General features: G+C 34.0%; 4 protein-coding genes across 10 annotated transcripts; 2 read left to right on the top strand and 2 right to left on the bottom strand.

Annotated features, from left to right (window-relative positions):
* Positions 1-871: 871 nt before the first annotated feature.
* LOC103482862 (probable serine/threonine-protein kinase PBL3) lies at positions 872-5,250 on the top strand. 2 transcript variants are annotated; one of them, XM_008439228.3, is made up of 6 exons: positions 872-1,093; positions 2,503-2,837; positions 2,924-3,059; positions 3,246-3,382; positions 3,648-3,771; positions 4,441-5,250. In XM_008439228.3, exons 1-6 carry the CDS (start codon positions 1,027-1,029, stop codon positions 4,860-4,862), a joined length of 1,221 nt encoding a protein of 406 aa, XP_008437450.2. In that variant the 5' UTR covers positions 872-1,026; the 3' UTR covers positions 4,863-5,250. The 2 variants fall into 2 exon arrangements, with proteins under 2 accessions (XP_008437450.2, XP_050936145.1); XM_051080188.1 differs by lacking the exon at positions 872-1,093 and having other exon boundaries at positions 2,503-2,610; positions 2,693-2,837.
* A 734-nt stretch (positions 5,251-5,984) lies between these two features.
* Positions 5,985-6,656, top strand: LOC103482872 (uncharacterized). Its single transcript, XM_008439239.3, has one exon. It carries the CDS (start codon positions 5,985-5,987, stop codon positions 6,654-6,656), a length of 672 nt encoding a protein of 223 aa, XP_008437461.2.
* A 1,746-nt stretch (positions 6,657-8,402) lies between these two features.
* On the bottom strand, positions 8,403-17,047 carry LOC103482881 (ABC transporter A family member 7-like). 5 transcript variants are annotated; one of them, XM_051080184.1, is made up of 19 exons: positions 17,030-17,047; positions 16,515-16,607; positions 15,663-16,044; positions 15,457-15,536; positions 15,153-15,300; positions 14,866-14,982; positions 14,617-14,738; positions 14,062-14,220; positions 13,571-13,733; positions 13,364-13,489; positions 13,204-13,287; positions 12,384-12,733; positions 11,804-12,004; positions 11,496-11,605; positions 11,322-11,406; positions 9,738-9,866; positions 9,552-9,657; positions 9,319-9,407; positions 8,403-8,848 (listed from the first exon to the last, which is right to left on the bottom strand). In XM_051080184.1, exons 1-19 carry the CDS (start codon positions 17,030-17,032, stop codon positions 8,549-8,551), a joined length of 2,847 nt encoding a protein of 948 aa, XP_050936141.1. In that variant the 5' UTR covers positions 17,033-17,047; the 3' UTR covers positions 8,403-8,548. The 5 variants fall into 5 exon arrangements, 4 of the variants coding, with proteins under 4 accessions (XP_050936141.1, XP_050936143.1, XP_050936142.1 ...); XM_051080186.1 differs by having other exon boundaries at positions 16,481-16,607; positions 16,912-17,035; XM_051080185.1 differs by lacking the exon at positions 17,030-17,047 and adding an exon at positions 9,168-9,223 and having other exon boundaries at positions 16,515-16,801.
* A 1,571-nt stretch (positions 17,048-18,618) lies between these two features.
* LOC103482893 (protein IQ-DOMAIN 31) lies at positions 18,619-24,406 on the bottom strand. Of its 2 annotated transcripts, XM_008439281.3 has the most exons (8): positions 23,946-24,403; positions 23,751-23,807; positions 22,915-23,015; positions 21,919-22,215; positions 21,489-21,692; positions 20,961-21,041; positions 19,351-20,452; positions 18,619-19,010 (listed from the first exon to the last, which is right to left on the bottom strand). In XM_008439281.3, the coding sequence occupies exons 3-8, from the start codon at positions 22,996-22,998 to the stop codon at positions 18,979-18,981; spliced, it is 1,800 nt and encodes a 599-aa protein (XP_008437503.2). In that variant the 5' UTR covers positions 22,999-23,015; positions 23,751-23,807; positions 23,946-24,403; the 3' UTR covers positions 18,619-18,978. The 2 variants fall into 2 exon arrangements, with proteins under 2 accessions (XP_008437503.2, XP_008437511.2); XM_008439289.3 differs by lacking the exon at positions 23,751-23,807 and having other exon boundaries at positions 23,946-24,406.
* Positions 24,407-27,758: the final 3,352 nt, after the last annotated feature.

Genomic DNA, 27,758 nt, shown 5'->3' with positions numbered 1-27,758 from the left:
TTTATGACGTAGGTATTGTATTTTATAAAATTGTTGAATGCCTAATTAGTTTGTTGATTTAATTATATATACAAGATACCTCTTTAAGCTTTCATATTCCTTTTTAATAAATCGCTATGAATTTTAAAGGTCAATGACTAAATTGTTACACAGTAAAGTTTTGAAAATTTGAAAGTTTAGAAACTAAATTGTTATAAACTCCTACTATAGTTTAGAGATTAAAAATAATATTATATATTAGTGATTTGTAGTACTCGATCCCATTTAAAATTAGTTCAAATGACATAAGGATATTTTCAAAAATGGTAAAATATTGAAATTATTTACAAAATATAACAAAATTCATCAAACTGTCCGTCTTTTTCTTTATATTTTGTAAATAATTTTTTTTCTATCCATAACACTTTTTCATTTGCCATATAATATTTAAAATAATTAGAGAAAAAAATAGGGGAAGAGAAGCAATTAAAAAAAATTCAAATTAATTTAGATTAGTCTTTGGAAATAAAAGAAGTTCAATATAAAATGCTTACAATACCAAATTTATACGAACTATTAACGGAATTCCTCAACAGAAAAAAAAAACAGTAATAACTATTAACGGAGTTAAAAGTGGGGGCATTTTAGTAAAAGTAGGAGTTGACGGAGTTGCTTCTGTCAAGTGCCAATGTGTTCTTGTGGTTACACGTCAGCAATTGGTCATTTTTGACATCAACATTCTCATCTTTCTCCTTTTCGCATTTAGCAATCGAATTTTCTTTCAGCGTCGCTATCACTGTTTTTTTTTTTTTTTTTTTTTTTTTTTTTAATTTTTAATCCAAAAAAGTGATAGTAATTTCTTTGTTTTGATTTGATATTTGATGCTAATCTCGATAACTAAGAGAAGAGAAGGATCAGATGCTGGAAGAGGAGCGAGAGAAGCGTCGATAGAACGAAGAACCATTCCAAACTTCTCTGCAAATTTTTAGAGAGTTTTTTCTTAGTTCTTTTGTTGCTTTCTCTTTGCCTTTTCCTTTCTCTTTTTCAATGGGTAATTGCCTCGAAAAAGCTGGTTCTAAGGTCGATAACTCTCTCAACTCCCTCCCTAATTCAGGTAATTTCTTCCTTTCCCCTGTTTCCTTTCTTTTTTTTCTTTTTTTATTGTTGTTGATTCCATGGACTCCTTTTCCCCTTTCGTTTTTCTGGTGGGTTTGTTTCTTTTTGGGTTCTTTCGGTGTTTTAACTTTCTGGGTTTCTTTGTGTGTTCCCAATGGGTGTTCTTTAATGAACCCTTTCTGGGGATTTTTTTTTCCCATTTTTCAACATTTTGTAACTTGGTAAAATCCCTCTTAAAGTACATCCTTGTAAACTTTGTATTATTGGATGTTGTATTGCGTTGAGTAAACCATCCATGGTACTGAGAGATCTTAGTGCTCTACTTGTAAACCCCATGAAGAATTTTTCTGTTTTTAGGGCAAGTGGATTTCGTTTTAAGCTTGAATTGTTCTAGTTTTTTGAATATCAAGTTAATGGAAATTTTAAACGATGGGATGCTTTTATAGATGGAATAAAATTTGTATATTATCTTCATAATTAAACACAATGTATCCTGTCTTGTAAAGGGATTGATGTATCAACTGGTGGGTTAAGATTTCTTTTTGAATGTATTGCTTTAGCATTTTCAATTTGTGAATGTTGTCTTAGGGAACATAGTATAAATACCTGAACATAGTATAAATACCTATTAACCACTCTGAGATTTTTTATTGATTATGAGCCTGATGTGGAAGGCATTGGAGATGATGGTATGATGATAAAATTTGGAAGTAATAAATTTGAGTTCGTTTGAAGATCACAATGAGTGTAGAAGGCAGAGACATGGTGGTTGTTGGACGATTAGCAATGTTGTTCAGTAAAAGTCTCCTACTGTCTCCCAAGTTTATCTGGTGTACGGAAATGCATAGGGAATTATATTCCTTTCTTATCTTTACAAATATTAGCTAACCTAACCCAAGTCATAGCAATGAAGGAATTTTGGAGAAATCTGATAGAAATATTGGCTTGTGGTTGATGTACTGGAGTTTCATAGATGATTGAGTGTAAATTGATCTCCTTATGAATCTTTCTTTGAATGAATATGATAATGAGCGTAATGCACGATATACTGCAAGCATTGGAGCCTGCTGGGATTTGACCACGTGAGTAGATGCAGAGTTTTGGTGTTTGTAGGAGTAACCGTGTCTTACTTTTTCTTTTATGTTGTTATATTTTTATAAACTGAATGGATCTTACTCTCAACTGTATCCTTTTTATCTCAATTGTGGGACTTTGTTTGTAAGATATAATTCAGTAATTACTTGTATAAATTAAAAGACAGGATTTGGACTGGGGATCTATGTGTTTGTTAATGAACTGCTGCTTAAATATCATTCTTTGAGCTTCGGCATCAATTCTTGCTTGCCAGTGTAATTAAGATTAGTCTAGTTTGTTCATTAAGCCATTGTGCACTCTTATCCCATGCAGAAGATCCAAAAGCTCATGATAGGAAAGGTCATTCATCTGCTTCTTTGAGAGCTCCATCACTTGGGGGGAATACGCCATCTAGAGGTCTTCAAGTTCATAGAACTGAAGGTGAAATATTGTTGTCTCCAAATCTGAAAGCCTTCACATACAGTGAGCTTAAGAATGCTACTAAAAACTTCCGCCCTGACAGTCTAATTGGAGAAGGAGGTTTTGGTCATGTTTACAAAGGATGGATTGATGAACATACACTTGAAGCTGTGAGGCCTGGAGCTGGAATGGTTGTTGCGGTGAAGAAGCTTAAGCCTGAAGGTTTTCAAGGACACAAGGAATGGCTGGTAGTTCTCCATTTCTTTTTTGCATGTCCTGTTGATCTTTCTGGCTTAATAGTTTGCATTATAAATCAGGTTGCTATTGATTGCAGTCTGAAGTAAATTACCTTGGTCAGCTTCATCATCCTAATCTGGTTAAACTAATCGGGTTCTGCCTTGATGGGGATAGCCGACTTTTGGTCTATGAGTATATGTCCAAAGGCAGCCTTGAAAATCATCTTTTTAGAAGTAAGTCAAATGTTTTGGCTTAACTGAAATCCTGCTGCAATCATTAACCTTTTTCAGGCATTGTTTTTACTTTATTAAACATCCATGATAAACACGTTAAGTAATTAACTAGGTTCTGAAGTTCGGTTCTTGGTTGTCCAAGGGCATTGAATTTTCTTAATTAGATCCGTCGTTACACTAATGCAGGGGGTGCACGACCACTTTCTTGGGCAATAAGGATCAAAGTTGCTATAGGTGCTGCTAGAGGACTTACCTTTCTGCATGACTCTGAAGAACCAGTTATCTATCGTGATTTTAAGGCATCAAACATCCTTTTAGATTCTGTATGTCACTTATGTCCTTCATGGCAAAGACTTCTATTATTTAGATCTTGTGAAAATCTAAACAAGTACAAGTAAATGAAATATATAGAAAAAGAGTGACAGAATAGCAAAGAGTGTATACACTAAAGTTATCTTCTTTTCCCTCGTCCTTCTAATCTATTAAATACAAATAAGCAATAATTAAGGTCACAAGCACAAGCTATTATGAATGTAAAATTAAAATTTGTCTGTCTGGCTAGTAAGTTTGAAATTATTGTGTACACAGGAATTCAATGCAAAACTTTCAGATTTTGGTTTAGCAAAGGCAGGCCCAACAGGTGATCGGACTCATGTGTCCACTCAAGTTATGGGTACTCAAGGTTATGCTGCTCCAGAATATATTGCCACTGGTTTGTTTTCTCCCCCATATTTTATAAATCTTTGGTTTTCTTGAAGTGGTTATTCTATCAAGAAAAATAATATAATTTGCATAAATACGTTTTGAGTTGATTCTAAATATCAATCTGATGGGTGGAATTACTGTAGGATATGTTCAATTTAAAGGTCGCTATAGTCATTAGTTGATGGGGATTCTATATCGGGGGATATCCATAATCCATTCCCCTTAACCCTATTATTTATTCTCATAATTACTCAACTTCTTGATAGATACATTGAGCTACCAAACTAAGTAATTTGACTTTTTTTTCTCCATCTTCTGTTTCGATATATCACTTAAACGAATCTGCCTGTTTGTCTGGTAGATGAAATCTAATTACAATAAGTCCTCTTAGGGGAAATCATTGGTGGTTTTTCTCTTGAAGTGAATTGGTTGGCAAATCCTTGAGAAGTTTTCCAGCTAGTAGGATAAGATTAGCTACTACTTACCATGAAATCTGTCTAGACACTACAGATCTCTAATACTTTATCATAGTAGTTGATGGATAAATGTCTGTTTTCAAGCTACAGTGCTTAAGGGAACCAGGCAAAAGATGTTCATTTTAGAGCTCCCCATTATACATTACATTTCTGAAATTTTATTGTTATACATGATGGATATATCTCTATATTTATTGCAGGTAGGTTAACGGCTAAGTGCGATGTGTATAGCTTTGGAGTTGTGCTGCTGGAGCTCCTCTCAGGACGTCGTGCTGTTGATAAAACTAAAGTAGGCGTTGAACAGAATCTTGTGGAATGGGCAAGACCTTACTTGGCTGATAAGCGCAAGTTATTTCGGATAATGGACATTAAGTTGGAGGGCCAATACCCTCAAAAGGCTGCTTACATGACTACGGTCCTTGCATTGCAGTGCATTCGAGAGGCAAAATTCCGACCACAGATGTCTGAAGTTTTATCTGCTCTCGAACAGCTTCCCCTGGTTAAGCATGCTGATACCCAAAGAGCAAACAGTCCAGGGCCAAAGTCCCCACTAAGACATAAGTACCCTTCACCTTTAAATTCAACGACACCAAAAGCGAGTTCTCCACTACCATCCAAATGAAAATCCTAAAGACCTTTGAGAAGGGATGGATCATCTTTTCAGCGATCACCCAAGTGAATACATATCTTTGCCTTCGGCATGTTCGGTTGGCAGACTGTAGCAGTCGGAAATTCCCGTACCCCCTTTCGTCTTCCCTCTCGTCTTCGGCTTGCAAAGGATGATGATCTGTAAATGGAGATTAAGTTTGGAGGTGGGAAAAGGTTTGGCAGCTGACACTATAAATTTTGTAGAGATAACATTTTACCTTTACATAGAAGGAGATTGAAATAATGATTAGCAGAGAGTTGGTTTAGTTTGGCATTTTACTCTGAGGGAATTTGTATTGAGAATTTGAGACTTGACAATCAAACCTTACAATATAAATGGAAGGTTTCTATTGGCTTCATAATTTCTTCTGTTGCCAACCAACAAATGTTTTGGTTTTTGTTGTCTTTGTTCATTGACTAATCACAAAAGATTCTCACACTAACAATGATTTTTAGAGATTACGTCATCTAATTTTGTTTTTTTCTTTATAGCTAAAAATTGGTTTCAATTTTGCTTCAACTAATGTTCTTTATATGTGCATTTTAAATTTTGAACTTCCAACCTAAATTAATAATAATAAAAAAAAAAAGCAGAACAAAATAAATAATAAATAAAATTCAACAAAATACATCCTCCTTCCCCACTTATTAAGTTAGTTAACAAACCGATAATTAGCATAGCATCGTCTACCTCTTTTTAAGATTAAAATTTAATCTTTCAAATGTCAATCGTACACAAAAAAAAAAAATTCAATTCTAAGAATATAGTCGCCATCATATACATGAATTATTGTTAAATAGAATTAAAAACAACAACACCAAACACAAGCAATATGAAATAGAATAGAAAAATGAAATGAAATTCAACCTAACACCTCTCCTTTGTTGAAGTTAGTTAACATATTATTCATTATAATACAAAAAAAAAAAAAAAAAAAAAAAAAAGAAACATAAGAATCTGTTTCTTAGCTTGAAAGCCACGCCATTACTTCTACATTACTCCATCTCCCGATTCCCTTCCAATTATTTTCTTAAAAATCCTTCCTTTTTTCTATTTCTCCCCCCAAATTCTCCTCTAATTAACCATCTAAAATCCATGTCCACCGCCGCCGCCATCTCCGGCCTCCACTGCGAGGTCTGGCAGCCCCAAGACTTCTCCGAACCTTCCTGTTCGTCTTCTTCTTCTTCTCAATTTCAACCCCCTGAATTCTTCATCGATTTTTACGTTTCCTCTTACGCAACTCATGGCGACGAAGTCATCAGCACACTCCGTTACAAGAATTTCCGGCAAAGATGTGATGTTCTAACTCAAGATTCTTTCTCTTGGTCCGCAATTTCCTCTATGCTTTCAGAAACCAATGTCCCTTATCATCTTCAACCTTTTTTCATTCACCAAATTTCCATTAGAGCTCGTGGAATCGCAACCGAACCCATTAACGCTCTCTCCCGAACCATTCCGATGGTCGTCGAGCTGATGCTCCCCGAAGACGCCATGGAAGGTTCCGGTTATGGGTCCGAACCCCAAATGGGAATTGGGTCGGGTCGGGCCAGTAGGGCGTCGATTCAGGAAATGGAGAGAATTGAAATTGATGGGGTTTTGAGTGATTGTGTGATCTGTTTGGATGAGATTGGTTCAATTGGGTGCCAAATTGATGCTGTTCGAATGCCTTGTTTACATGTTTATCATCTAAATTGTATTCATAAATGGCTGGAACTCAGTAATCGTTGCCCATTGTGTCGGTTCCAGATGCCATTGGAAGAAGAATGAAGCTCTGTTTTTCTCTCCTTGCTCCATTTTGTAAACATATTTACTTTTCTTTATTGTGTTCCTTTTTTTCTTAAGAATGATTTCCTTTCAAACCTTCTTTGGAAGGATTATGAATTCGGAACCCCACATTTTCTAAAGATTTATAATGTAAATGATTTGTCAAATACTTATATGATAGATTGCTCTGTTTTGATTACTTGTTTCTCTCTTGTTTTTTCTATATGATTTTGAAACCATTTCTTGGTACCAAGATTTCCCTTATAATTTCATTCAGAGTTGAGCATTAGTTTTGGTGTTAAACTAACCTCGATCATAATGGTTCCAGTTTCCATTCATACATGGGATGATCAAGAAAGTGTCTTTATGAAAATGATGATGTTTTGGGTTTAAAGTAAGCTTTTGAGAAGTTTAAACAATTTTGTTTCTGTATTTTTCTAAAGAACTTTGTGAAAGATGTTTTATGGTTAGTTGACCTATTGACAAAATTTGGTGGGGTTTTTTCTTTTTTCTATTTAAGAAAAAAATGTTTTTTTTTTTTTTTTCCTTTTATGACATAGGAAAGTGACAAAGAAAGTGATTGATTTAAAATTATATAAATGAAGTAAGTAAGGTTTTAGTTTTGTAGGATTCAAACATTGATGATTGTAGGTAGAGCCTTAAAATGTCAACCTTTTATACCTAACTTTTAGGTGCACCACACAAAATGACTCATAAATTGGAGTTTTAATCTTAGCAATAGGCTTTATAAAAGATGTTTAAAGTTAAAAGACTTTTTTTTTTTAAGTGAGTTTACGGTTTAAATCTTTGGAGAGGTTTTGAATTTGTGTCACACTATTGAAAGTTTAAGAGTTTTTGTGATGAGAAGTTTGTAAAAAGTGAGAATAAAAGGTGAGAAGCAAAAATTTAAAAGTCAATTTGTACTCAAACATGATTTTAAAAGATTTATTTTTGTCTTTGGAATTTCAAATGATTACTAAGAAAATGTGAAAATCATGATGATAAGTAGGAAATGTTATTATCTTCTATTATATCTAGATTTAATATAAAAATAAAATAAGTCACGACGACTCAAAAAATTGAAAAATAAACCATGGAATGATCTTTTTTTTTTGGAAAAGATGTTTGATAACCCTTTGCTTATGTCAAATTTGAGTGAAGTTGCCAAAATACATTTGCATGCATGCAAAAAAGGAGTCTCGTCTCACACAATCTCTCTCGACAAAAAAAGAGTCTCGTTCTCACACAATCTCTCTCAATCTCACATGTTTGGTGTTGCTCTCAACGATCTCGTTCAATCCCGTTGATGTCGCTCAATCTCACCCATTTTTTTTATTGGTGTTACTCTCGCCCATTGGTTGGTGTCGCTCAATGTTGGAGTAGATGACTACTCTAGAGAAGAAGATGTGTGAGAAGATAGAAAAAAACTTGTGAATGTCAGAGTAGAAGAAAATCACGAGGAGATGAGAAAAAACTTGTGTGTGGCGGCTGAGAGGAAGATGAAATAAGATGAAATAGAACCTCAAATCAATATTGAGAGTAATGTTGTAATTTCACGCGAGGATGACATCGTCAAAATGACATTTGACATTATTAAAAAAATTGAATCATTTGTCATTTTAGACCTTTGGTCTTCTAGACAATTAAATCAAATAAAATCCACTTTCTAAGAGTTTCTATTACCGTTAATGTACGCTCTCTCAAATGTCTAATTTTATTGAATAAAATAAAATGGCAATTTAAACTAGATTTTCATATAACCATCGTATTAATCATATTCAAATAAATATTTCAGGTACAAAAATTAAATAATGTTCATTAGATTCAATAAAAAAAAAAATTAAATTGATCACCATTCTCTTTTGAAACTTTGAAAAAGAGAAAGCAACAAGAATTCAAGAAAGCATATGTGAAGTCTTAGCTCCCTTAGCAACTTTGATAAAGACGTCTTCTAAAGTGGTATCAGACAAACCCCAAGCCAAAACTGCAAATCTGCTTTTGGCCTTTTCAACTGCTAAAAACACATCAGCAATTCGAACCTCGTGTTTTGGAAGCTCAAATTTTTGTGTTCCAGATAAATGGTAAATCTTGTTAGATCCAGGGGCTAATTGCTTCACCATGTCCTCAACATATCCCTCATGAACAGCGGATGTTGTCATTGTAAATACATAAACCCCACCATATCTGGCTTTAAGCTGTCCAAAGATTTTTCAAATTTAGTAAAGTAATTGTGTGTGAACAGCATGCAGAAGGTAAAGGAAACAAAACTTTGGGTTGAATGGAATCAAGATAAAGAAAATGTTTTTTCATAACATGTGTGTGTGTGTGTTTCTCTATTTATAAGAAAAGTATTCTTTTTTCCTTCACCAAATTTGACAGAAAAATCGGAAGAAAAGCAGTGTGAGAGTAAAGGGAAGAGGGTGAAAGAAAGGAATAATGTATTTGGAAGGGAAGTTGGAAGATAAGAGGGAATCTAGGAAGTTGCTTAAGGAAATAAAACTAGTAGGTCCTTACCGGGTTGATAAGATTGAAACTTTCTTTTTTTTTGGCTTGCTCTCGTATTTGTTCCTCTATATTGAGGGAGACAAGACAGGCGAAAAGGTTCATGGTAGGTTTTTAATGACCAAAGTTACATTATTTGTGGCTCAGAGATCAAATAAGTTACCTCTTTTGGATGTCCAACACATTGGAGGCATCCATCTACAAAAATTCCTATCCGATCGCATAAGACTTCTGCCTCTTCCATAGAATGTGCTGATGATATAAATAAGTTTTCTTCAATATTCAATAGAATTAGAAAAGAATAATGGAATAAGGAACCGCAAACAATACAAAATCTCAAGTTGTTATGTTAAGTTCTAAATGCAAAATGAGACTGGAAAGCGAAGGGAATCATACTAGTAAGGATGATTGCTCGATCTTGCTTTCCACGCTTCACAGCATTCCATAAAGTTTTTCTTGAAGCTGGATCTAGGCCAGTGCTTGGCTCATCCATATAAACAACCTTCACAACGTTTTTGAAGGTGTTTTCAGATATAGAAAGGGAATTTTGACATAAAGAATGAAAATAGATCGATATATTACTTTAGGATCCCCAATTAGTGATATAGCGACACTAAGCCTCCTCTTCATACCTCCACTGTACATCCCAGCTTGTTTGTCTGCTACTCCTCCTTTGAAGAGGTTGACCTCCTTCAGAGATTCTTCCACTGCCTGAAGCAGTTAAAGAGCAATGATGATAACATAATACTTCTTTATCTAATGCATCTTCCATTGTTTTACCCAGCAAAAAAGAAAAACAAACAAACAAAAAATCTCTATGTTTCAATCTTTGCATGCGTGCTTACTTTTCTAAGAGTTAGTGACATATGATGATATTGGATCTACTATAACCCATGACATACTTACGCTGGAATGCTACTACATTAACGTAAAATGTGTTTCCTCACAACATAATGACCTCATTTATTGTGAGGAAGGTACAATTTTATCCTAAAAAAGAGAAGTCTTCAACTTTTATACATTGATCTTTTTAAAAAAACCAGTCTATAGGTGTTTCCTCATGCTTTCTCTTTGTTTTACAATTCATCATCTGTCTCTTGAATTCAGGTTCAAACCTTCACTAATATATGATAGTCTTTTAAAGATCTTTTTGATTATTTAATAATTTCTGTGAGTATTTATGCCAATTAGTACCCATCTCAACTAGAAAACTACTCTAGAAAATTGTATAACTCTACATATTTGGTTGCCTAGGAAGGATAGTCTAAGAAATTTGTAGAATATTAAGCCATAAATAGATGGTCGTCATGACTTGAACCTATCTCCTTCAAGCTTTTTTATTTGTTAAAATTAGTAGGGCTTTGCCCTAGAATACTTTTGGAAAGAATAAAATATAAGATTTTATTTCCTAAATATTTCCTAGATCTTTTCCTTTCTTATTCCTATTGTACTCTATTTATTCTCCCATTGTACCTATTGTATTTTGTTCGTAAGAAAAATAATAAAAACTAAAGTATCGTGGTTTTTCTCCCGATTTTCGAGTTTCCATGTAAGTCTCGGGTTGTTGTTAATTGCTTTCAATATGGTATCAGAGCAGAAGGTCTTGTGTTCAAGCCCCTGCATTGTCGTTTCCTCCCCATTTAAAATTAATTTCCACTTGTTGGGCCTTTCAAAATATTTCAGCCCACAAGTGAGGTAAAATTGATTTCCACTTGTTGGGCCTTTCAAATATTTCAAGCCCACAAGTGAGAGGGAGTGTTAATGATATATTATTAAAATCTGCCTTCAACCATGAGCTTAAGCTTTTGGGTGAATTGGCAGTTTAATATTATTATTTACGATATTCACTCTTATTGACCACTAAATAATCTAACAGCGGTTCTAAAAAGCTTCTATAAATTTTTTCATTTTTTTTCTAAGAAAACAAATAAGAAAATTTTCATTTTTTTCAAGTAAAACAAATGAGAACTTTAATACTTTTCTAAATGGTAATTTCTTTGTGTTTCTTTTTAGGATGAAAGGTGCACATTCTGTTTGAAGAACATACGAATGTTATGCTAGCTAATCCCTAAACTTCATATGTTTAACAGTCTTTCGAGCCGCACAATAGCCTGAAATTTCATGGTATCAACAAGGACGATGATTTCAGTTTAATATTATGCTTACTTGTATTAAAGCAGAACCTTTTAAGCTCTTCAGTCTGCCATAAAAGAGTAGGTGTTCCCTTCCTGTTAAGTTGTCCCATAGCAGGCTACAGAATTCCAAGAAATAAAAACATAAGAATGTTCGATTTAAGAGTCAGCATAAAATGTCCAGCAGTATATATATATATAAGCTTACTCGTGCTGTGGACAAACGCCCATGCTTTCATATACAGCATTCATCTCAGTTCTTATGTCCAGACCTTCAACAAAGGCTGTTCCAGCGGTTGGTTTTGTAAGACCAATCATCTGAAAAAGGATCCTCGTGTGAGAGAAATTTACAAGTAAAAAAAAGAACATCTACACTCAGACCAGAGCATATGTTATATCCTCGTATGGGGGTTCAATGGCAACAAGAAAATAAAAATTCCAAAGAAATAAGGGAAACAGATAATAGCAACTCGGCATTCACCAAAGATGAAATACGAAGGAGAAATTTTAGCTCACCATACTGATAAAGGAGGTTTTTCCCGCACCATTAGGACCTAGCATCCCAAAGCATTCTCCTCGGTCTATAGCAAGAGACAGTCCTTTAACTGCAAACTTCTCGGGGTTTCCATCCCTTCCTGGATACACCTTTTTGAGATGGTCGCATATGACGCCATGACCTGGATGTCTTTCATTTAGCAACCGTTCGACCTTCTCCCTCTGGAAGGAAAAGTAAAAGGTTATGCAAGTCATAATTCAGGTGGTAATGGTTCAGCTCTCTTCCAAAGAAAATAATCCATAAATTTCACCTTAAAATTCAGATATATCACATAAATAAATCATGAAACCTCACAAAGAGGATAGTGCTCATTGAACAAGCAGCTATACAGTTGCAATATGACAAAATATATTCAAACGGCAGTTTGACGAAGCCATTTACAATATTCGCAATACAGAATCCCTCTTGAATCATGAGGAATAGAAATACTTGATAAAAAGCAAAAGATGAATAGATTATGAAGCTCATCAGAAGCATGCATACGTGAGTACTTGAAAAATGTAACAGTAAAATAGATAGAAGTATCACGAACAAAGTTACCTCTTCTCTGACATCATGTTTATCAATCTGAACCACAACTTTTGATCGTTGCCTCTCCAGAACAAGATTGTTCGATGTAGTTTTTTTGTCGTGTCTTTGAAGGAAAAACAATGGATGCTTCCCCGATGATAAAACTTGATCGATATAATATGCAATTAGAAGCACCACTATCCACTCAAAAAGCATAATGATCAAGATTTCTCCCATTCCATTGGTACTATCAGTCAAATCTCCCCATTGCATTCCAGAAGTCCCTATTATCTTCCCAGTGACAGAAAAAAATGCAAACTCATACAACCCACGATATAGCATAAATCCAGGATATAACTCCATTAATATAAGCCAGCCATCTACACCACAAAGAATGGATATTAGAAGCAAACATTAGATGGACAAGCTTAAACTCCATACAATTGTGGAGAGAGCCTTGCCAACCAACATGGGACCATGTGGATCATTATAACATAAAAATAAAATATTATCAGACGTTAGTAAAAATATAAGATTCCATCAAGCAATTAGATAAAGATGAATTCTATACATTGAGAATGTATTGATGCCCGTAATACTTACTCCTCACAAAGCTTCCAAGCACCCCAGTGTAGTTTTTTAAGCGGCCATACAAGTGAAAAATACTTATGCAGTTCAAATTCTCTAACTCCCTTTCTAGACAACCTAAATACTAATGAAAGAATTCAAAAGAAGTTTGAGTGAGGACTTGAATCCTTGGAACCTCTCAAAAATAATATAAAACAGTTCATAACAATCGTTGCTCAAAATTTGTAGTCCAAATGAAACCTGACTTAGGGAATTTACTAACGTGGGAATGATGGATCTTCAATAAAAAATTGGAAGAGAAATCCACCTAAGAGCCCTGTTCCAAAGACACCAATATATGCCGAAACTGCAAAATGATACACTAGCGTGTCAGCTTAGAGTTAAACTGATACTGAGTCCTGTTGATTTAAATAAAACCAAACCTTCAGCTGTCTTGACGTCTGAAAACATGCCAGCCATTAGAAAGGCAACGGAGACTAGCACATTTATAAATAAAAGATAAAACACTAACTGGATACCGTAGTCATTCATTGTAAAAAAATCTAGCCCTGCAAGAAATAAGTAAAGTTTATCAAAGCTTGGAACCAGAACGGGATGTAAAGTTAAAAGAGTGTCAAAATATATCTTACCTATAACTGAGCCAAACATCACAAAACAAAACATGTATACTGCATAAACTGTGAGAAAATAAGCATATGAAATCATCCAATAAGGCCCATCACCAAGCCCATGCATTTTCATCATGATTCTTAGTTTCTGTTGCTTCTCACTTACCAACGATGTCAAGATAACCTGACAAGATAGAAACAAAATATTTTAAAAATTAAATGAAGAAATAAAGTAATCTTCGTTGCAAGTTTCAACGCCCAAAATGTTGAACCAAGGACATCACTATATGCAGCATGAAAAGTACCACTATTATGTGACAGTGTTGACTAAGAGGGTCATATACTTAGAAACTTCTTCTGCAGAGATATTAAATACTGAGGTTATTATATTCTTTAAGTTCCTGCAACTAGACAGATAGAATTCTGTGGTAGATAATTCTTCATTATTTGTGACAGACTACTAACTTCGGTGCTTCTGAACGGTAAAAATGCACAAACATTGATCCACTTACTGGAAAAGGCTGGAGGATGACCCACGTAAAAAATAGCGCACCAAGGTTGGAAGAAAAATCTATCTGCGTCTTTGTTTCATGTTTCGGCATTTCTTTGACAAACTGAAAGGGCATCTCTGTGCCTGCTCCTAACATAAACTTAAGATAGCCATTGGATACCTAAGAACATATTGAGAGGACTACCCTTGTCAGCCTTCATCATACTAGGAAAGTAGAAAGGTAGTGACTAATGAGATATAAATATGTATCAATATAAAATTAAAAGAAACATTAAGGATGCGATCACAGAAGATGTCATCCATTTACACAAAGTTTGGTCATTCATAATCCTGATAGCCTTACTAACAGCGTATATATGTTATTTACTACAGATATTCACTACGGACTCCTGCATAGGCTAAAATTAAAGGGAACAAAGTTGTAATTATGCATAGATGTTCTGTTTTCCTTCAGTAGAAATAAACTACATGTCGCAAATCAGGAATGGATCAAAAGAGGTTTGGAATGGGGGGGATAAGGTGAGGGATCTTCAACAATTCACAAGTTTCTCTGTACCAGATTAACCAAGCGTGGCACCCGCAACCGAAAGTTCGGAGAGCCAGCGGAAGCCTTATAAGATGAATTATACAATATAGTCACATTAAAATTGTTCCTATCCGAATTTAAGAAATCAAAGCCTGCAAAATAGAAAGTTGTGAGCACTTGGAATGAAATGAAAACGGCTCAAATCAAGATTAAAGGTTTAATGAACCTGAAAGAATCTTCCGTTCATAAAAAAAATAATGAAAAATAAAAAGAACAAACCTGAAAGAATCTCATTGATTTTTCCCTCGGGATTCCCGTTTATGTAACCTCTGTATATCTCATCATTCACCTGTGAAGAACTATTGCGCCACAATTGTAGGCCTTGAACACATGCAACTGGATTCAAGAGCAAAGGATGCCAAAATTTTATTAAACTCTCTTAATTATTTGACTCAATTATAGATCTATACACATCCATGTTGACCCACAAACATAAATCTTAATCTTACATAGTGAATGGGAGACCTAGAAAGTTTGTAGAGGATAGGTAGTCTATGACATACTACCTTTTTGTGCGTTTGTAAGAGAGAATAATGAAACAGGAATTGACACTGTCGGGCTTTTCACACACTGACGTAGTATATAATATAAAGGAAGACTTGAAAAGAAAGCGGAATCAAGATAACCGTTTGTTGTAGGCTTCTTTTCTGATCCCTGAAACATTAGACCACACAATTACAGAGAAAGTGAATGATATGGTTGCATTGAACATTGAATAAACAATGTAAATTGGAGAGATAACTGCAAGAACATTAGAAATATAGACCAGGAAAGAGAGAGAGACAGCAGTTGATGGAGAATATAGCTTACCAAAACGTTAAGAGATGCAGCATTCATAGCATCAGAAGAATTCCAAAACAAAGAACTTGGGACCATATTTCCAGCCAAAACTACCCAAATGAGCAAAATAACATCATTACCAGTTAAATTCAACAAATTCAATTGAAGCAGACAGCACAAAGATAACTTCAACACCTTAGTTAAAATGTATTTGGAAAAAGAGAAATGGGTCATACTATTTCCAAGAGAACGATTCTTTCCAGTGAAAAGCATAGTAACAGGACATGACGCTGACTCCCTGCATGATTCATTTGGCAAGTCTGTATATGGAAAAAAATCTGTTCTCACAGCCCGGAAATCAGGAGCAGGCATTTGCAATATGGGAGCCCATCGTGGAGGACTTGGATTGGGGCAGTTTGGTGCTTGTGTCGAACTTGAGTACTCTATCCCACAAACTTTCTCACATTTACCATCTCCATTCTTATCAACACAAGCACAACCACAATTGAGATCCGGGTTATCCAAGTTTTTGTCGACAAACGTTTGAATTGCAGCGAGCAATGAACAGAGGATGATTGGAAAAGAAATCAGACTAATATTTCTCCTCAAATTTCGTTTCTGAGTGAAAAAAGAAGTAAAGTTTGACCATATTAGACAAATGAGATATCATTTATTGTCTCTGGTCCCTTCTATATTAGCAATAATGATCGATTGCAATGATCATAATATAATAGGTAGAAATAAATATGGAACTGGTGCATGAAAAAGATTGATTACTATTATAAAATATTTTGAGTCTGTCACTTACTAATTGGTCAAATAAAATACCTGTAGATTGATTAAAAAAGTTATTTAAACGAGTGAGAATTACATGTCCATGAATCATTTACTACTGAGCATAAAACACCTACACATATCAAATCTAATCTGAAAACTAATGATATACTTCAAAAAAAAATCGAGCATTTATAGCATTTCACAAGTGGATTTCAAAATCCAGACATACCCAGTATAAAAAAAATATCAAAATGATAAAAGGAAATCGAGAGAAAACCTGTAAGGATTGTAAAGAGAAGGAAGGAGAAGACCTGGTAGGTTAAGTTTTTTATGAGGAGGGCATTTGCTTGGGTCCAGAAGGGCGTGGCCCTTGGTGCATCTCCCAGGCGTCTGAAACCGAAACTCTGCATGGAAAAAACGAAATTCAGCCAGAAGGAAAATTCACTACAAGATTATTGTTTTCTTTTTTCCTTTTCTTTCTTGAAACTTAGAATTTCTCTTTGTTGTTATTTATGGTTGGGAATCCATCAACTAATTTTTTATCCCTTTTTCCTTTTATTTCTATCCTATACAAATTAAGAATTTTTGTCCAAAGATCTAAATATTAACGTAGTTTTACATCAGACCTCATACTCTCTCTCTCTTATTCTTGCGTCAGATAATATTTTGATATGAAACTTAGGTGAATCAAACAAAATTTCAATAAACCTTTTGTGTTTATTTCACTTTCTTCAGCTTGGCTAATCTCTAGAATTTGTAATTTGACTTTTTGTATACGTAAAATATCATCGTAACCAAAATGAACTTAGTCATCTTAATTCTATACCATCTTTTCCTATATCATAGGAATTGAAATAATAATTCTTAAGATTTTGTTGTTTCTATTTTTTTTTCAAAAACATTTTCAAATCAAATAAATAATTTGATCTATAATTTTTTGTTTATTGAACAAAGAAAACTAACAGTTAGTTACTGACCAAGCCAGGCCATGAAACTAAATAAAAAAAGAAAAGCTTTTCTTTTTGATGAAATAAAATAAAAAAAGAAAGTAGTTTCCTTTAAGAATTTATATATTCTCTTTTTCTACAGAATATATAAATTTTATTATTTTATTCTAGATTATATTCTAATCCTTAGAATAGATTCAGATGATCAATGACTCGTAAATTGTTTCCTTCAATTTCAAAATATTTTTATTTTTTATTATTTCAATCAATTATAAAGATTCGAAATCAATAAATAAATTAATTAATTAAAAGTAAGTAGACCTAAATATAATCTCACATAGCCCACACCAGAGTATTACATCAACCCCAACAAAAAAAGTCAATACTAATAGACTACTAAACAATATATCAATATACTAAAAAAAGATTAGATTATGCCAAAATTCACTCTCCTTCATTGCAGTTAACTATTCAGTAATTACCAATAAAGTTGGTAGTTCAATCTCCAAATGAAAATGAAAATTTTGTTTGCTGCACAATTATAATTTAATGCATAAAAGCCTCCAACAATCAACATTAAACCAGTGAAACAAATCATTTATCAACTTCAACGTTGCCCAATGCCATCTTTTTTTTGTCTATGGTTTGGTATTCTAGTGTCCTAGCATAGAGAAACTACACAAATCCATCCATCTCAAACTTTGTGGTTAAACTTTACTGCCGCGATAAAGCAATAAAAAAGTCCCGCAGAAAAATAGCTCAATACCAAGATTATAAAAAGCTTAACACCTCTCATTCTTATTACTTTTCAATATCAATATGAAAAGAAAATGAAAAGCAAAACCCCTTCTCTTCCACTCTTTTAATCTCACTTCAACTTGGAATGCATCGGCACCATTCTTACAGAGAGGCTGGTATGAGAAAAGGTTCCTTTTTTAGGATACCCCAAGAACAGATCCAGTGGAGATGGTGACAGATATGTAGCTCAAAGGACTAGAGCACATGGCTACGAACCACAGTGTCAAGAGTTTGAATCCCTCCAACTCTCCTCGCCCACAACCGGCCAAAAAGGGAAGGATTTTTTCCTAGAAAAATCAACTTCTGTATAATTGCAAAGCATTTTAAAGAAAATATCAAATCTGGTTAGAAGTGATGGTGGAACAGAAAACATTTCAAAGAGAGAAGATTGGAAAGAATCAAGTTCCAATCCACTTGGTGAATATATGCTACTTCCCCTTTTTACTTTTTCACTCTAAAGATAAAAATCAAAGAAAATCAGAATCATAGAGTAAGATGAGTGAAATCCAGTGAAGAACCGCAGAAAGTTATAATTCTAGTAAAAGCATGCTCAAGTATTGAACTGCTACGTTCATCCATGAATGTAGTAGATGAAGTGTTTGGAGTTTCCATGGCAAGCAACTTTATCAGGAGTAGAGGCAATGAGCATTTGCAAATTCACAAAATAATATCCACGAGACCAACATAATTAAGGTGTCCATTGAACATAATAATCACAATCAGATACAGTATAAACAACCTGTAATAGAACAGAGTACCCTTGAATAATGTGTAATTGCAGCACCATAAAAAACTTGGGGAAAAAAACAGAAAACAAGAAAGAAAAAAACTTAAACCTATGATGTACATGCACTCAAACAACCAAGATGAAAGGATAATCAGATAAGACCATATTGGCCTCAGCAGCCCCTCCTTGGGCAGAAGATGGACTCGGTTCTTGAATAGGTGATGGCTGATCACAAATGTACGAATCAAAAAGCCTTCAGATGAAATTCACCCTCAATAGTTTTCGACATCTGAGAACCCAAATTTACCTTCTCCAGTCTGCTTGGATTACCTTTCCTACATAAAATATCAGAAGATATGATGTTTCAGCAGGATGCAAAGACGGATTATTTTGGATTCTTAATGTCATTTTCAAATTGATGCAAGGGATTAGTGTTGAGAGGAAACTACACGTCCATACACATGTTAAAGATTTATATTTAGATTCAGAAGATGGAGTATTTGTTCAGTATGAATGACAGAGTTGTATGATGAGGAAAAGTTAACTCATCTCTAACAGGTAGTATGAAGATTAGGGTACAAACTCACTCAAAAGAATCGGGATGTGCACATGCTGATGGGCTAGTTTAACATGGATATAAGAAAAAATAAAGTTTATATTGAATAGAATGCTTACCATTTCCATCTCTTGATCCCAGAAGTGCCTTATCATTTCTATTTCCTCCTTTGCCACCCGCTTGAGTGAGTCTTTGTGTTCGTGGAGACTGTGAGCTAATTTTAGCATTAGTGGGCGACGGTAAAGAATGACGTCGGTTGAGGTTACTTCTTTCACTATCCTGTCCAAATCTTGGAGATCCTTGTGCTCTCAGTTTTGCCTTTGCAGATTCAGTTGCTGCCATGTAGCTAGGTAAGGTTGGACTGTGTTGCAACCCATTCTCTACTCGTTCTTGCTTGGCTGGAGTAGAAGATTTCCGGCCAGATTTCGGATTCTCGTTGTTAGTAAAATCTTCTTTGTGGTTCGATTCACCATTTGGTAATGGGCTGATTTCATCTTGAGGGTAGATCTCTGTCAGAGGCTTAGTCTCCACAGCAGCCTCATCTCCTGTAACGCTCTTATCTATGTTACTGCTCTCAATCAAAGGTGGTGAATCTACAACTGGATCAGTATTAGGTACATTAACAACCTCTTTCGTTGGTAGCTGTTCAGGCATTGTCTCCAAATCAGGCTGGACAGGATTTGTTGAGATTGCCTCTTTTTTCATCTTCTCGGAAGAATTACTGGTACCTCTTGCCAAAAGGTCACGGCTCAGACCATTAGAAGCCTTCTCCAAACTTTCCTTAGGCTTCTCAACATCAAATTCTGTTTGAGCAGGATTCTCAGCGACAGGGTTATGGACCTTTCTCAGACTACGCTTGACCTTTTCGAGCTCCATCTGGGGATTCTCCTGAACCTGCTCGGCAGCTGAATGACTAGAGACCTTCCTAAAATTCCGTTTGGGTTTCTCAAATTCACTAGATGGTTGGACTGCAGTACTGTCATTATTTGCATTATTTGCAGAAGAAACTCTCCTTGTGCGCTTTGATCTCACGTTATGTGCCTCTCCCGCTTGACCAGTGCTTAGCCTTCTCTGAGTTTTAGACTCGGGGGCTTTTTTTACTTGGGGAATTGGTTTCCAAAACCTAGAATTTGACCAACGTTCTAACCATTTCAAGACTGAATTTTCATCTCCAGTATCAAAATAGAGTTGCATAGGTTTTGAAGTTGTAGATGAAGCAAGCTACAAGAACCAAATCACAAATAGAAACAGAATCATATGAAGTACAGATTAAGATAAGAAAAAGCGGTAATTGTAAATCTTTCATGAAAAAAATGAAAAACGAGCTTCTGAAGCTCCCCCCAAGCTCAATAGTTAGGTAATAGGCATTGGATGAGAATTGAATATATTCTTAAAAATTTGCCATAAATTTTATAGTCATTCTCTAAGCTGGAAACTATTTTCTGATTAACAGATCTCCATGAACCATGTATACTGAAAATAATGAACATACAAAAAGTAAAGCTTTTAAGACAGTAGATTCATGGGCCTCAAACAGAGAGAAGATAAAAGCATATCAAAACATACAATTATCACATTCTAACAACAACCATAATGGTCACTGTAAGAGTAGTAGTACGTGACTAAGGGTACTAGGAATTTCCTTCCTTCGAGCTTAGAAGAGTTCTACTCGATGCTGATTAAAGTGATGTAGAACCATGTCTGGAGAGTGATGTAATGGTAAACTTACCTTCATAGTGAAAGCATTTGCAGAAAGTTTTGCCATTTGTGAAGAGAGACTTACTCCAGCAGGATCCACTAATGGTCGATCCTGATGTTGGAAAAAATTGAAAATGATAAGAGTTTGGTAGATTTTTCAACTACTTTTCTAAGCAACAATTCTGACACTCACAAGAGAATTACAAGGCGTCTGCCTATTTGTGTATAAATGAGCTCACTTCAAATATGCAACTACCGTCTGTTCTACAGTCACTAGGGAAGATTCTTTTCCATAAAAAAAGTCTATATACTTATATACATAACTAGAAAACATTACAGTGCATCAAATATGGGATTAAGATGATTGTTAACATAACGTGACATTTAAACACCAATATGTATGTTCAAAAATCATATGAGAATCTGAGATATCACAATCAAAAGGAATTGGAGAAAGTAGAAAACCAAAAGAAATTGTGGAGGCAATATGAAATAATTATGTTGAACTTGTACACAAAATGAATGTTGATTACAGTAACAGCGTGCTTTTCTGAAGTACCTGTATTTGCACTAATCTACATTTGCTCTGCACTTCGAACCCTACATCAGAAAGCCTCACTCTTCTTCCCCGAGCAATAGCCTGGAACTTAACAATTCCAAGCATACAACATAGAGTAGCAGCAGCCTGTCTCCTTACCAAATGACCACGAATAAGCGCCTGCAACCTAATAATACCTTTGAGGGCCCGGAATGCTCGACGAGCCTTCAATCAAAATTCATGTTAGTAAAATTTCTCAGTCTAGACAAACGAATGAAAATAGACCAAACGCATGGTACAAGACAACATACAAGAATAACAGTTAAGCCTCTTGCCTCTGTCAGTAAGAGAGATCGATTATTTCATCGAGTCCCAATAAAGAAAGAAAAAGAGTTCCATAATAAAACCAAAAGGCAGCTTGAACCTTGGTTTTCAGGTCCTTTGAACTTACCAAATAACCCCTAAAAGCAGCCTGAGCCTTAGTTGCAGCCTCCTCCTCACGGATTCTCTCAGGATCAGATGGTGCATCTTGACAGGTAGATCCTTGAACTTCTGCATCTTGATTTCCTGGAATTGATATCGATCTTTCATGCAACACATTAGCTGCTTCATTGTTGGTAACTTTTGGCACCCCTTCATTTATATCTATGGTATTTGAGGTTGGATGTGAAGCTACAGGATGACTAATAACAGTAGTAGTTTCCGATGCCTTGGCAGAAACCAATACTTCTTTCTCATTTCCATTTCTCTACACAATATCAGGGAGAAAAGTATTAAACATTTGGTACTCCAGTTTAATCAATACTATCTCTATCAAAAATACCCTGTCAGAAAATCATACTGTTCCTTTGCTGCCAATAAAAACCTATAGTTGCCTGAAAAGCAACTCTTCGAATGCAGCTGGTCAAGCTAGAACCTGCGGTTTTCCTACAGAAATTGCTTACATGTCTACTCCAAGTACAGGCTAAGTTTCTCATGCTACATCTATCGAAAACAGTAGACCAAATATTCTTACAGTAAATACATTCAAATAGCAAATGACTAACAGATTCAGAGGCTACTTTACCAAAGACATCATCAACAATGACAGGCTCAATCTGCAGCCTTGAATGAAACTGAAAGTACGTTGATAACAAGTGAAAGTTCAACTGAAGGACTTCAAGACACCATACAGCTAAAAGTTATCATTTCACTTTTAATGTTCCAACGATCGTGCACATATTTGCATGATCCTATTAGTAGACATGCTTATCTTTTGACAAATTCACTTTTCATAAAATGGGGCAGAGATTATATGAATACTTTACAATTGAGATACAGGCTCACAACAAATACAACCAGACGGATCCACAACTTGAGTGTATATAGAAGAACCTTTAAGAAAATTAGCGGTTAGATACCTAAGTTATACTGAAAAACATTTGTACAACAATAAATTCAAAATCACCTCTCTGCCCTTAGAAAGATTAGATTTGGAAGACTTCTTCCCAAACAAGATGGTCTTGATCCATTTCCCTGGCGACTTCCCCATTGCTGAAAGATTAAGCTCTGCAAAGATAGAATGTCAGTGAACAATAGAAATATGGAGTCCCTAAATAGAAAATACGAACATCAAAACTCAAGTCATTTAATTTGAATAAGAAAACTTCAATTACTCACTCCAACTTCATAACATCACCAAACTAAACATAATTGGTAGGTACTACAGCTAATGTACAGTAAATATTCTACTAGATCAACCTTAGACTAACATTCTCCCTCCCATGAGCTACCACGTTCAAAGTAGCACAAACTATTCAATCCTCTCACATTCCTAGTCAATGATCTCAGTTCACTTCACTGGCCCAGAAAGAAATATCACAATGACTTCAAACATTTCCAAGCAGCAGATCCAAGCATCCAAATCCAAAGTCTCAAAGGGTCCAAATGCTTCAAGGACCCATCACAGAACTCAAAACAAAACGAGTTGTCGGGAAAAGACCAAGAAAACTCGACAAATCACAATCACAAATGAGCAATATCAAACAAAACCCAATTCACATAGATCAAGACCACACATAAAGCAACATTCTAAGAAAACCCCATGAAGAAAAACAACCAACCCAAGAATCTAAAAAACCCTACCAACAAAATCAAAAGTTTCAGTACCCAGGAAAGCATCAGATCTGAAACTTACCCACCTCACTCAATACACCCACTTCAAATAAAGAAGGAAAAAAAATACCCTATTCTACATTCCTGAAAAGAAAACAAAACCCCAGAGAAACAAGATCGTCATCTTACCCTGTAAACCAAAGTTGCAGCCTGCTGTAAGAAACAGCTGGAAAAACAAAGAGAGATCTACCCAGTAGCCAAGAAAGTAAAAACAAATAAATAAATAATAAAAATAAAAAAATTCAAAAAAGGGAAGAAGGAGAGAACAAGAAAGGAAAGGAAGCGCGAGAATGAGAAAATGGGAAAAGAGAAAAGGAAGCTTACAAACTAGAAAAAACGTGAACTTGAAAGCTCCATCAATTTAATTTTTCTCAAATATTTCCCCCTTTTTTTCTCTTTAGCTGCTGTGGATTAGCTTTCTTTACTCTGCTCTCACTCTGACATCGGTGAGTTCAAAAACAATAATAAATTTTTAACCAAAAAGAAAAGAAAAACCGCTCCGGTCCGGCATTAGACTATCATAATACAGTGAGGGCATTCATCATCAAGCGTTGGATTGGAATAATTTAATCCTCGTCTTGAACGGAGGGTTGAAAAAAATAGAAAAAACAGTTGGGTTTAATAAAGAATAGGGAGGTGAGATGAGGTGAGTGGCCCCCAGGGGCAGTTACTTCGGAACCAAGTGTAGTAGTGTAGTGTAAGAAGAAGGGCTTCTTTATTCGGAAGCATAGGATATGAAATTACGGAATTAGGGTTTTGGAGCGGTGGTTTGAAGATGATGAAGAAGAGAGTAGGTGGGGGTGAAGGGTAGTGAAAGGTCATGGACATGGTATACGCGACGCGCGTGAGAGTGGCGGGAGGATGTCGGGTTGTGCACGTGGATGTTGGAGAGGCTTTGCATGCGGGTCACGCTGGAACCAACTCGTACGGTCATTTCATTTCCCTAATGCTTAATTTTGTTATTAATGTTTTTAGTTTATGATTAAACTTTAGAGTGGGACATCACATTCACTCACTAATACATCACCAATCAATCCTTTTCTTGTTTCATCATTAAATACCCTGGTCCGTATTTTATATTTTATGTTGGTTGACTTATATTCTGGTTGACAATTAATATGTAATCGTACGTATAGATTTTATAGAATTGAATTTTTTAAATTAGGTTAAGATAGTCTACTGATTCAAATTCATTTAGTATTTGTTTGCTTTATTTCATTTCTGTCTTTTTTGGTCCAAATATTTGTTCCAAAAACAAGTGGTTACACGAGAAATTATTAGATGTGTATGAACGGGGGCAAGAGTTTTTTTTTTTTAATCTCTGCTTCTCTTTAAATATTTGAGATTTGTAGAATACTGAATATGAAAAAATAGAAGCTAGAGTTTCCTCTTGTCAAATTTCATCTTCTCGAATCTTCTTTCATTTCTTATCTAACCATCTGACTAGACCTTCGATTTGACTTTCATTTTACTTTAACTTCAATTACTCTTTGATATAAATAAAGTAGTTAACTATCTTCTTTTTTTTTTTTTTTAATTTGTCTACTAAAGCTTTCAAAACTTAGATTTCGTTTTATAAAACATTCCTCAACAAAATTAATAAAGTCAAAGTGGTCTTAATAAGTTTATTCAAAATTTAACTAAGAATTCGATTGCTTTGTAAATACAAGATTACGGTTAAAAAAAATCCTAATAAAATCAGCATAATTTTTAATTTTAAAAAACCTATTAGTAGTTCTCATATATATATACACAGAGAGAGTATAAATTTTCATTTGATAATCTTTTCTAGTAGATAAGATGATGCTATTTGAATTAAACCTCTTAATGGCTAATTAAGGTTGGACATATAATACATTCTTTTTATATAATTTGTTGAATACACAAATTTGAAGACAATTTATTATTTATTGAGATTGTTTTTTCTTTTATCATTGTTATTATTTTGAAAAATCTATATCATGTCATGAAGGGATTGAATGTTAGTTGGCAAAGACACCAAAAGTCATTGAAAATAATAACCTAATTGGGTGTTGGTTGCAAGTCAATAATACAAATAAGAGAAATAAAAACTAACAAAAATAAAATTGGTTCTTTTGGTTGGTGGGAAATTCTATATTTATAAATAATTAATAAGCTATATTTTAATTGCATGGATTCCTTTTTTTGTGAAGTATTTTGTAAATTGCCAAAATATAATAAAGAGTGTTATTATTGTTATTGGTTGATAGCAATTAATCACTTGTAATTAAATGTGTAATGTAACACATTAAAGAATGTTGAGACAACCAAAGTTTAGATTAAGGAAATATGTAATTTTTTTTTTTTACGTGTTGATTTAACAACACAATTGATCTTAATTAAATATATACAATTTTATAAGGGTTTGTTTGACTAAATTCTAATCCACCTCTAGCTATTATATTGGTGGGTTGTTTGACTAAATAAAGTTGGGTTCGGAAAATTCGTAATACTTAAAAGAACTTAGTTTATGAAGATTCTTAGTTATATTTTGTGTCGTCGTGACTGATGTTATTTCAAAAGCTATAAAAATATGTTTATATATATAGCAATCTTATAGATAATAATCAAATATATAGTAATATTTTTAAAAAATTACAAATAATAAAATCAATTCATCATATTTTACTATTTAATTGTTATATTTAGCGATTTATGATATTTAATAAAATGCAAAAATTGAAAGAAACTAAATTGAAAAGGAAAAAGAATAATTAATGTGTGTAGTGGGTAAATTGAAAGTTTCAATTTATATTTAATCAAATTAAAGTAAAAGGGAAAATTAATAATTGATTTAATGAAATTAAAAATATAAGTTTTAAGTTTAAACATTCTTTTGGTTGGGAGAGAGAAAAAGAGAAAGAGAAGTAAAAGAACCGTTAAAGAGTGGAGTGCAGAAATTAGAACGTGGATTGTCAGTTTGTGTCGGCTAACGTAAGCATCTCTCTATCTTATCCTCCACTCCTTTTGGCCCAACTCCCCCCCCCCCCAAGGCCCACTGGGCCATTACCTCCCCCCGCGTGCTTTTCACGTGATCCTATTTATTATTATCTGTTATTTAAAAAAATCCTAAAAAATAAAACATTTCACTAAATATTTATACTATGTAAAAAAAAAAAAAAAAAAGTTTTGTCTTTCGGTTGTTTTGTTTTATGGAAGGTAAATAATTTGTCGTTTTTTCTATTTTTTGAAAAATCTTTTTTATTTAGTAAGTGGAAGTATACATTTGGAAAATTGTAAAAAATAGAAGATTTGATAAAATATTTACATTTTATGGAAAAACCAATTACAATGTATTTTGTCTTTTAGTGATTTTGTTCTATAGAGTTTAAATAGCTTGTCATTTTTTTTTCTATTTTTGAAAATATTATATTATTTAATAAGTGAAAATATATACTTTTTGTACGAAAACACAGTCGATCAAAAATTTGAACTAATAATGTAAAACTACGTTGATTGTATCAATTTCACTTCTAAATGTTTTTGTTATGGTTTTCATTCGTTCTTGAATTTATACAAACTAATTCAAATGTTGATTTTATAATATGACAAATACAATCGATGAATGGATAATTTTTAAATAAAATATTGACTAAGAGTTTAAAGTAGCGCTTGGAGTGTTGAGTTGGGTCATGAAGTTTAACATTAATATCTTCGAGCTACCTTGACTAGTTTAACAAGACTCTACAATATTTGACATTTTAAAGATTTATGAAGTCTATGTTTGGAGTGAAAATTTATTCGATACAAACTTAGCCAATTGGGAGTTTAATGTATATTTATTGGTTTAAAAATTTTATTTGTATAATTTCATTATCAATGCTTAAAAACGCAACCAAACTTTAATTAAAAGTGGAAAGTAAAACAAACAAACAAACAAATTAAGTTAAGATGTCAAAATGCGAACACCGACACTTAGAATTCTACTTTATATTAAATTCTTCGAAAATCTCAAAAAACAACCAAACAAATATATATTAACATAAAGTTGGTTGAAATGTCACTGTCCTAAGTCCAAACCATATAATATTTCAGCTATATTATTAATTTGTGTAAGACAAGACAACCAAAAACTTTTGGAGATGCCAAACAATCCAAAACATTACTTTTGTGTGT

The sequence above is a fragment of the Cucumis melo genome, chromosome 12 (assembly GCF_025177605.1).
Source record: "Cucumis melo cultivar AY chromosome 12, USDA_Cmelo_AY_1.0, whole genome shotgun sequence".
NCBI classification, from domain to species: domain Eukaryota; kingdom Viridiplantae; phylum Streptophyta; class Magnoliopsida; order Cucurbitales; family Cucurbitaceae; genus Cucumis; species Cucumis melo.
Note: the sequence above shows the minus strand (reverse complement) of the source record. Positions and strands in the feature narration are given on the sequence as shown.

Excerpts from the sequence above, each read along its gene's own strand:
- LOC103482862 (XM_008439228.3), top strand. The coding sequence starts at position 1,027 with ATGGGTAATTGCCTCGAAAAAGCTGGTTCTAAGGTCGATAACTCTCTC. Across the intron at positions 2,838-2,923 it reads AAGGACACAAGGAATGGCTG|TCTGAAGTAAATTACCTTGG; the intron begins GTAGTTCTCCAT and ends TATTGATTGCAG. Across the intron at positions 3,772-4,440 it reads TCCAGAATATATTGCCACTG|GTAGGTTAACGGCTAAGTGC; the intron begins GTTTGTTTTCTC and ends TATTTATTGCAG.
- LOC103482872 (XM_008439239.3), top strand. The coding sequence starts at position 5,985 with ATGTCCACCGCCGCCGCCATCTCCGGCCTCCACTGCGAGGTCTGGCAG.
- LOC103482881 (XM_008439251.3), bottom strand. The coding sequence starts at position 16,613 with ATGCAGAGTTTCGGTTTCAGACGCCTGGGAGATGCACCAAGGGCCACG. Across the intron at positions 14,739-14,865 it reads AATCAATGAGATTCTTTCAG|GCTTTGATTTCTTAAATTCG; the intron begins GTTTGTTCTTTT and ends TCTATTTTGCAG. Across the intron at positions 9,408-9,551 it reads TCGAGCAATCATCCTTACTA|CACATTCTATGGAAGAGGCA; the intron begins GTATGATTCCCT and ends TTATATCATCAG.
- LOC103482893 (XM_008439289.3), bottom strand. The coding sequence starts at position 22,998 with ATGGGGAAGTCGCCAGGGAAATGGATCAAGACCATCTTGTTTGGGAAG. Across the intron at positions 22,216-22,914 it reads ATCTTTCTAAGGGCAGAGAG|AGAAATGGAAATGAGAAAGA; the intron begins GTGATTTTGAAT and ends GATATTGTGTAG. Across the intron at positions 19,011-19,350 it reads GGGATCAAGAGATGGAAATG|GAAAGGTAATCCAAGCAGAC; the intron begins GTAAGCATTCTA and ends TATTTTATGTAG.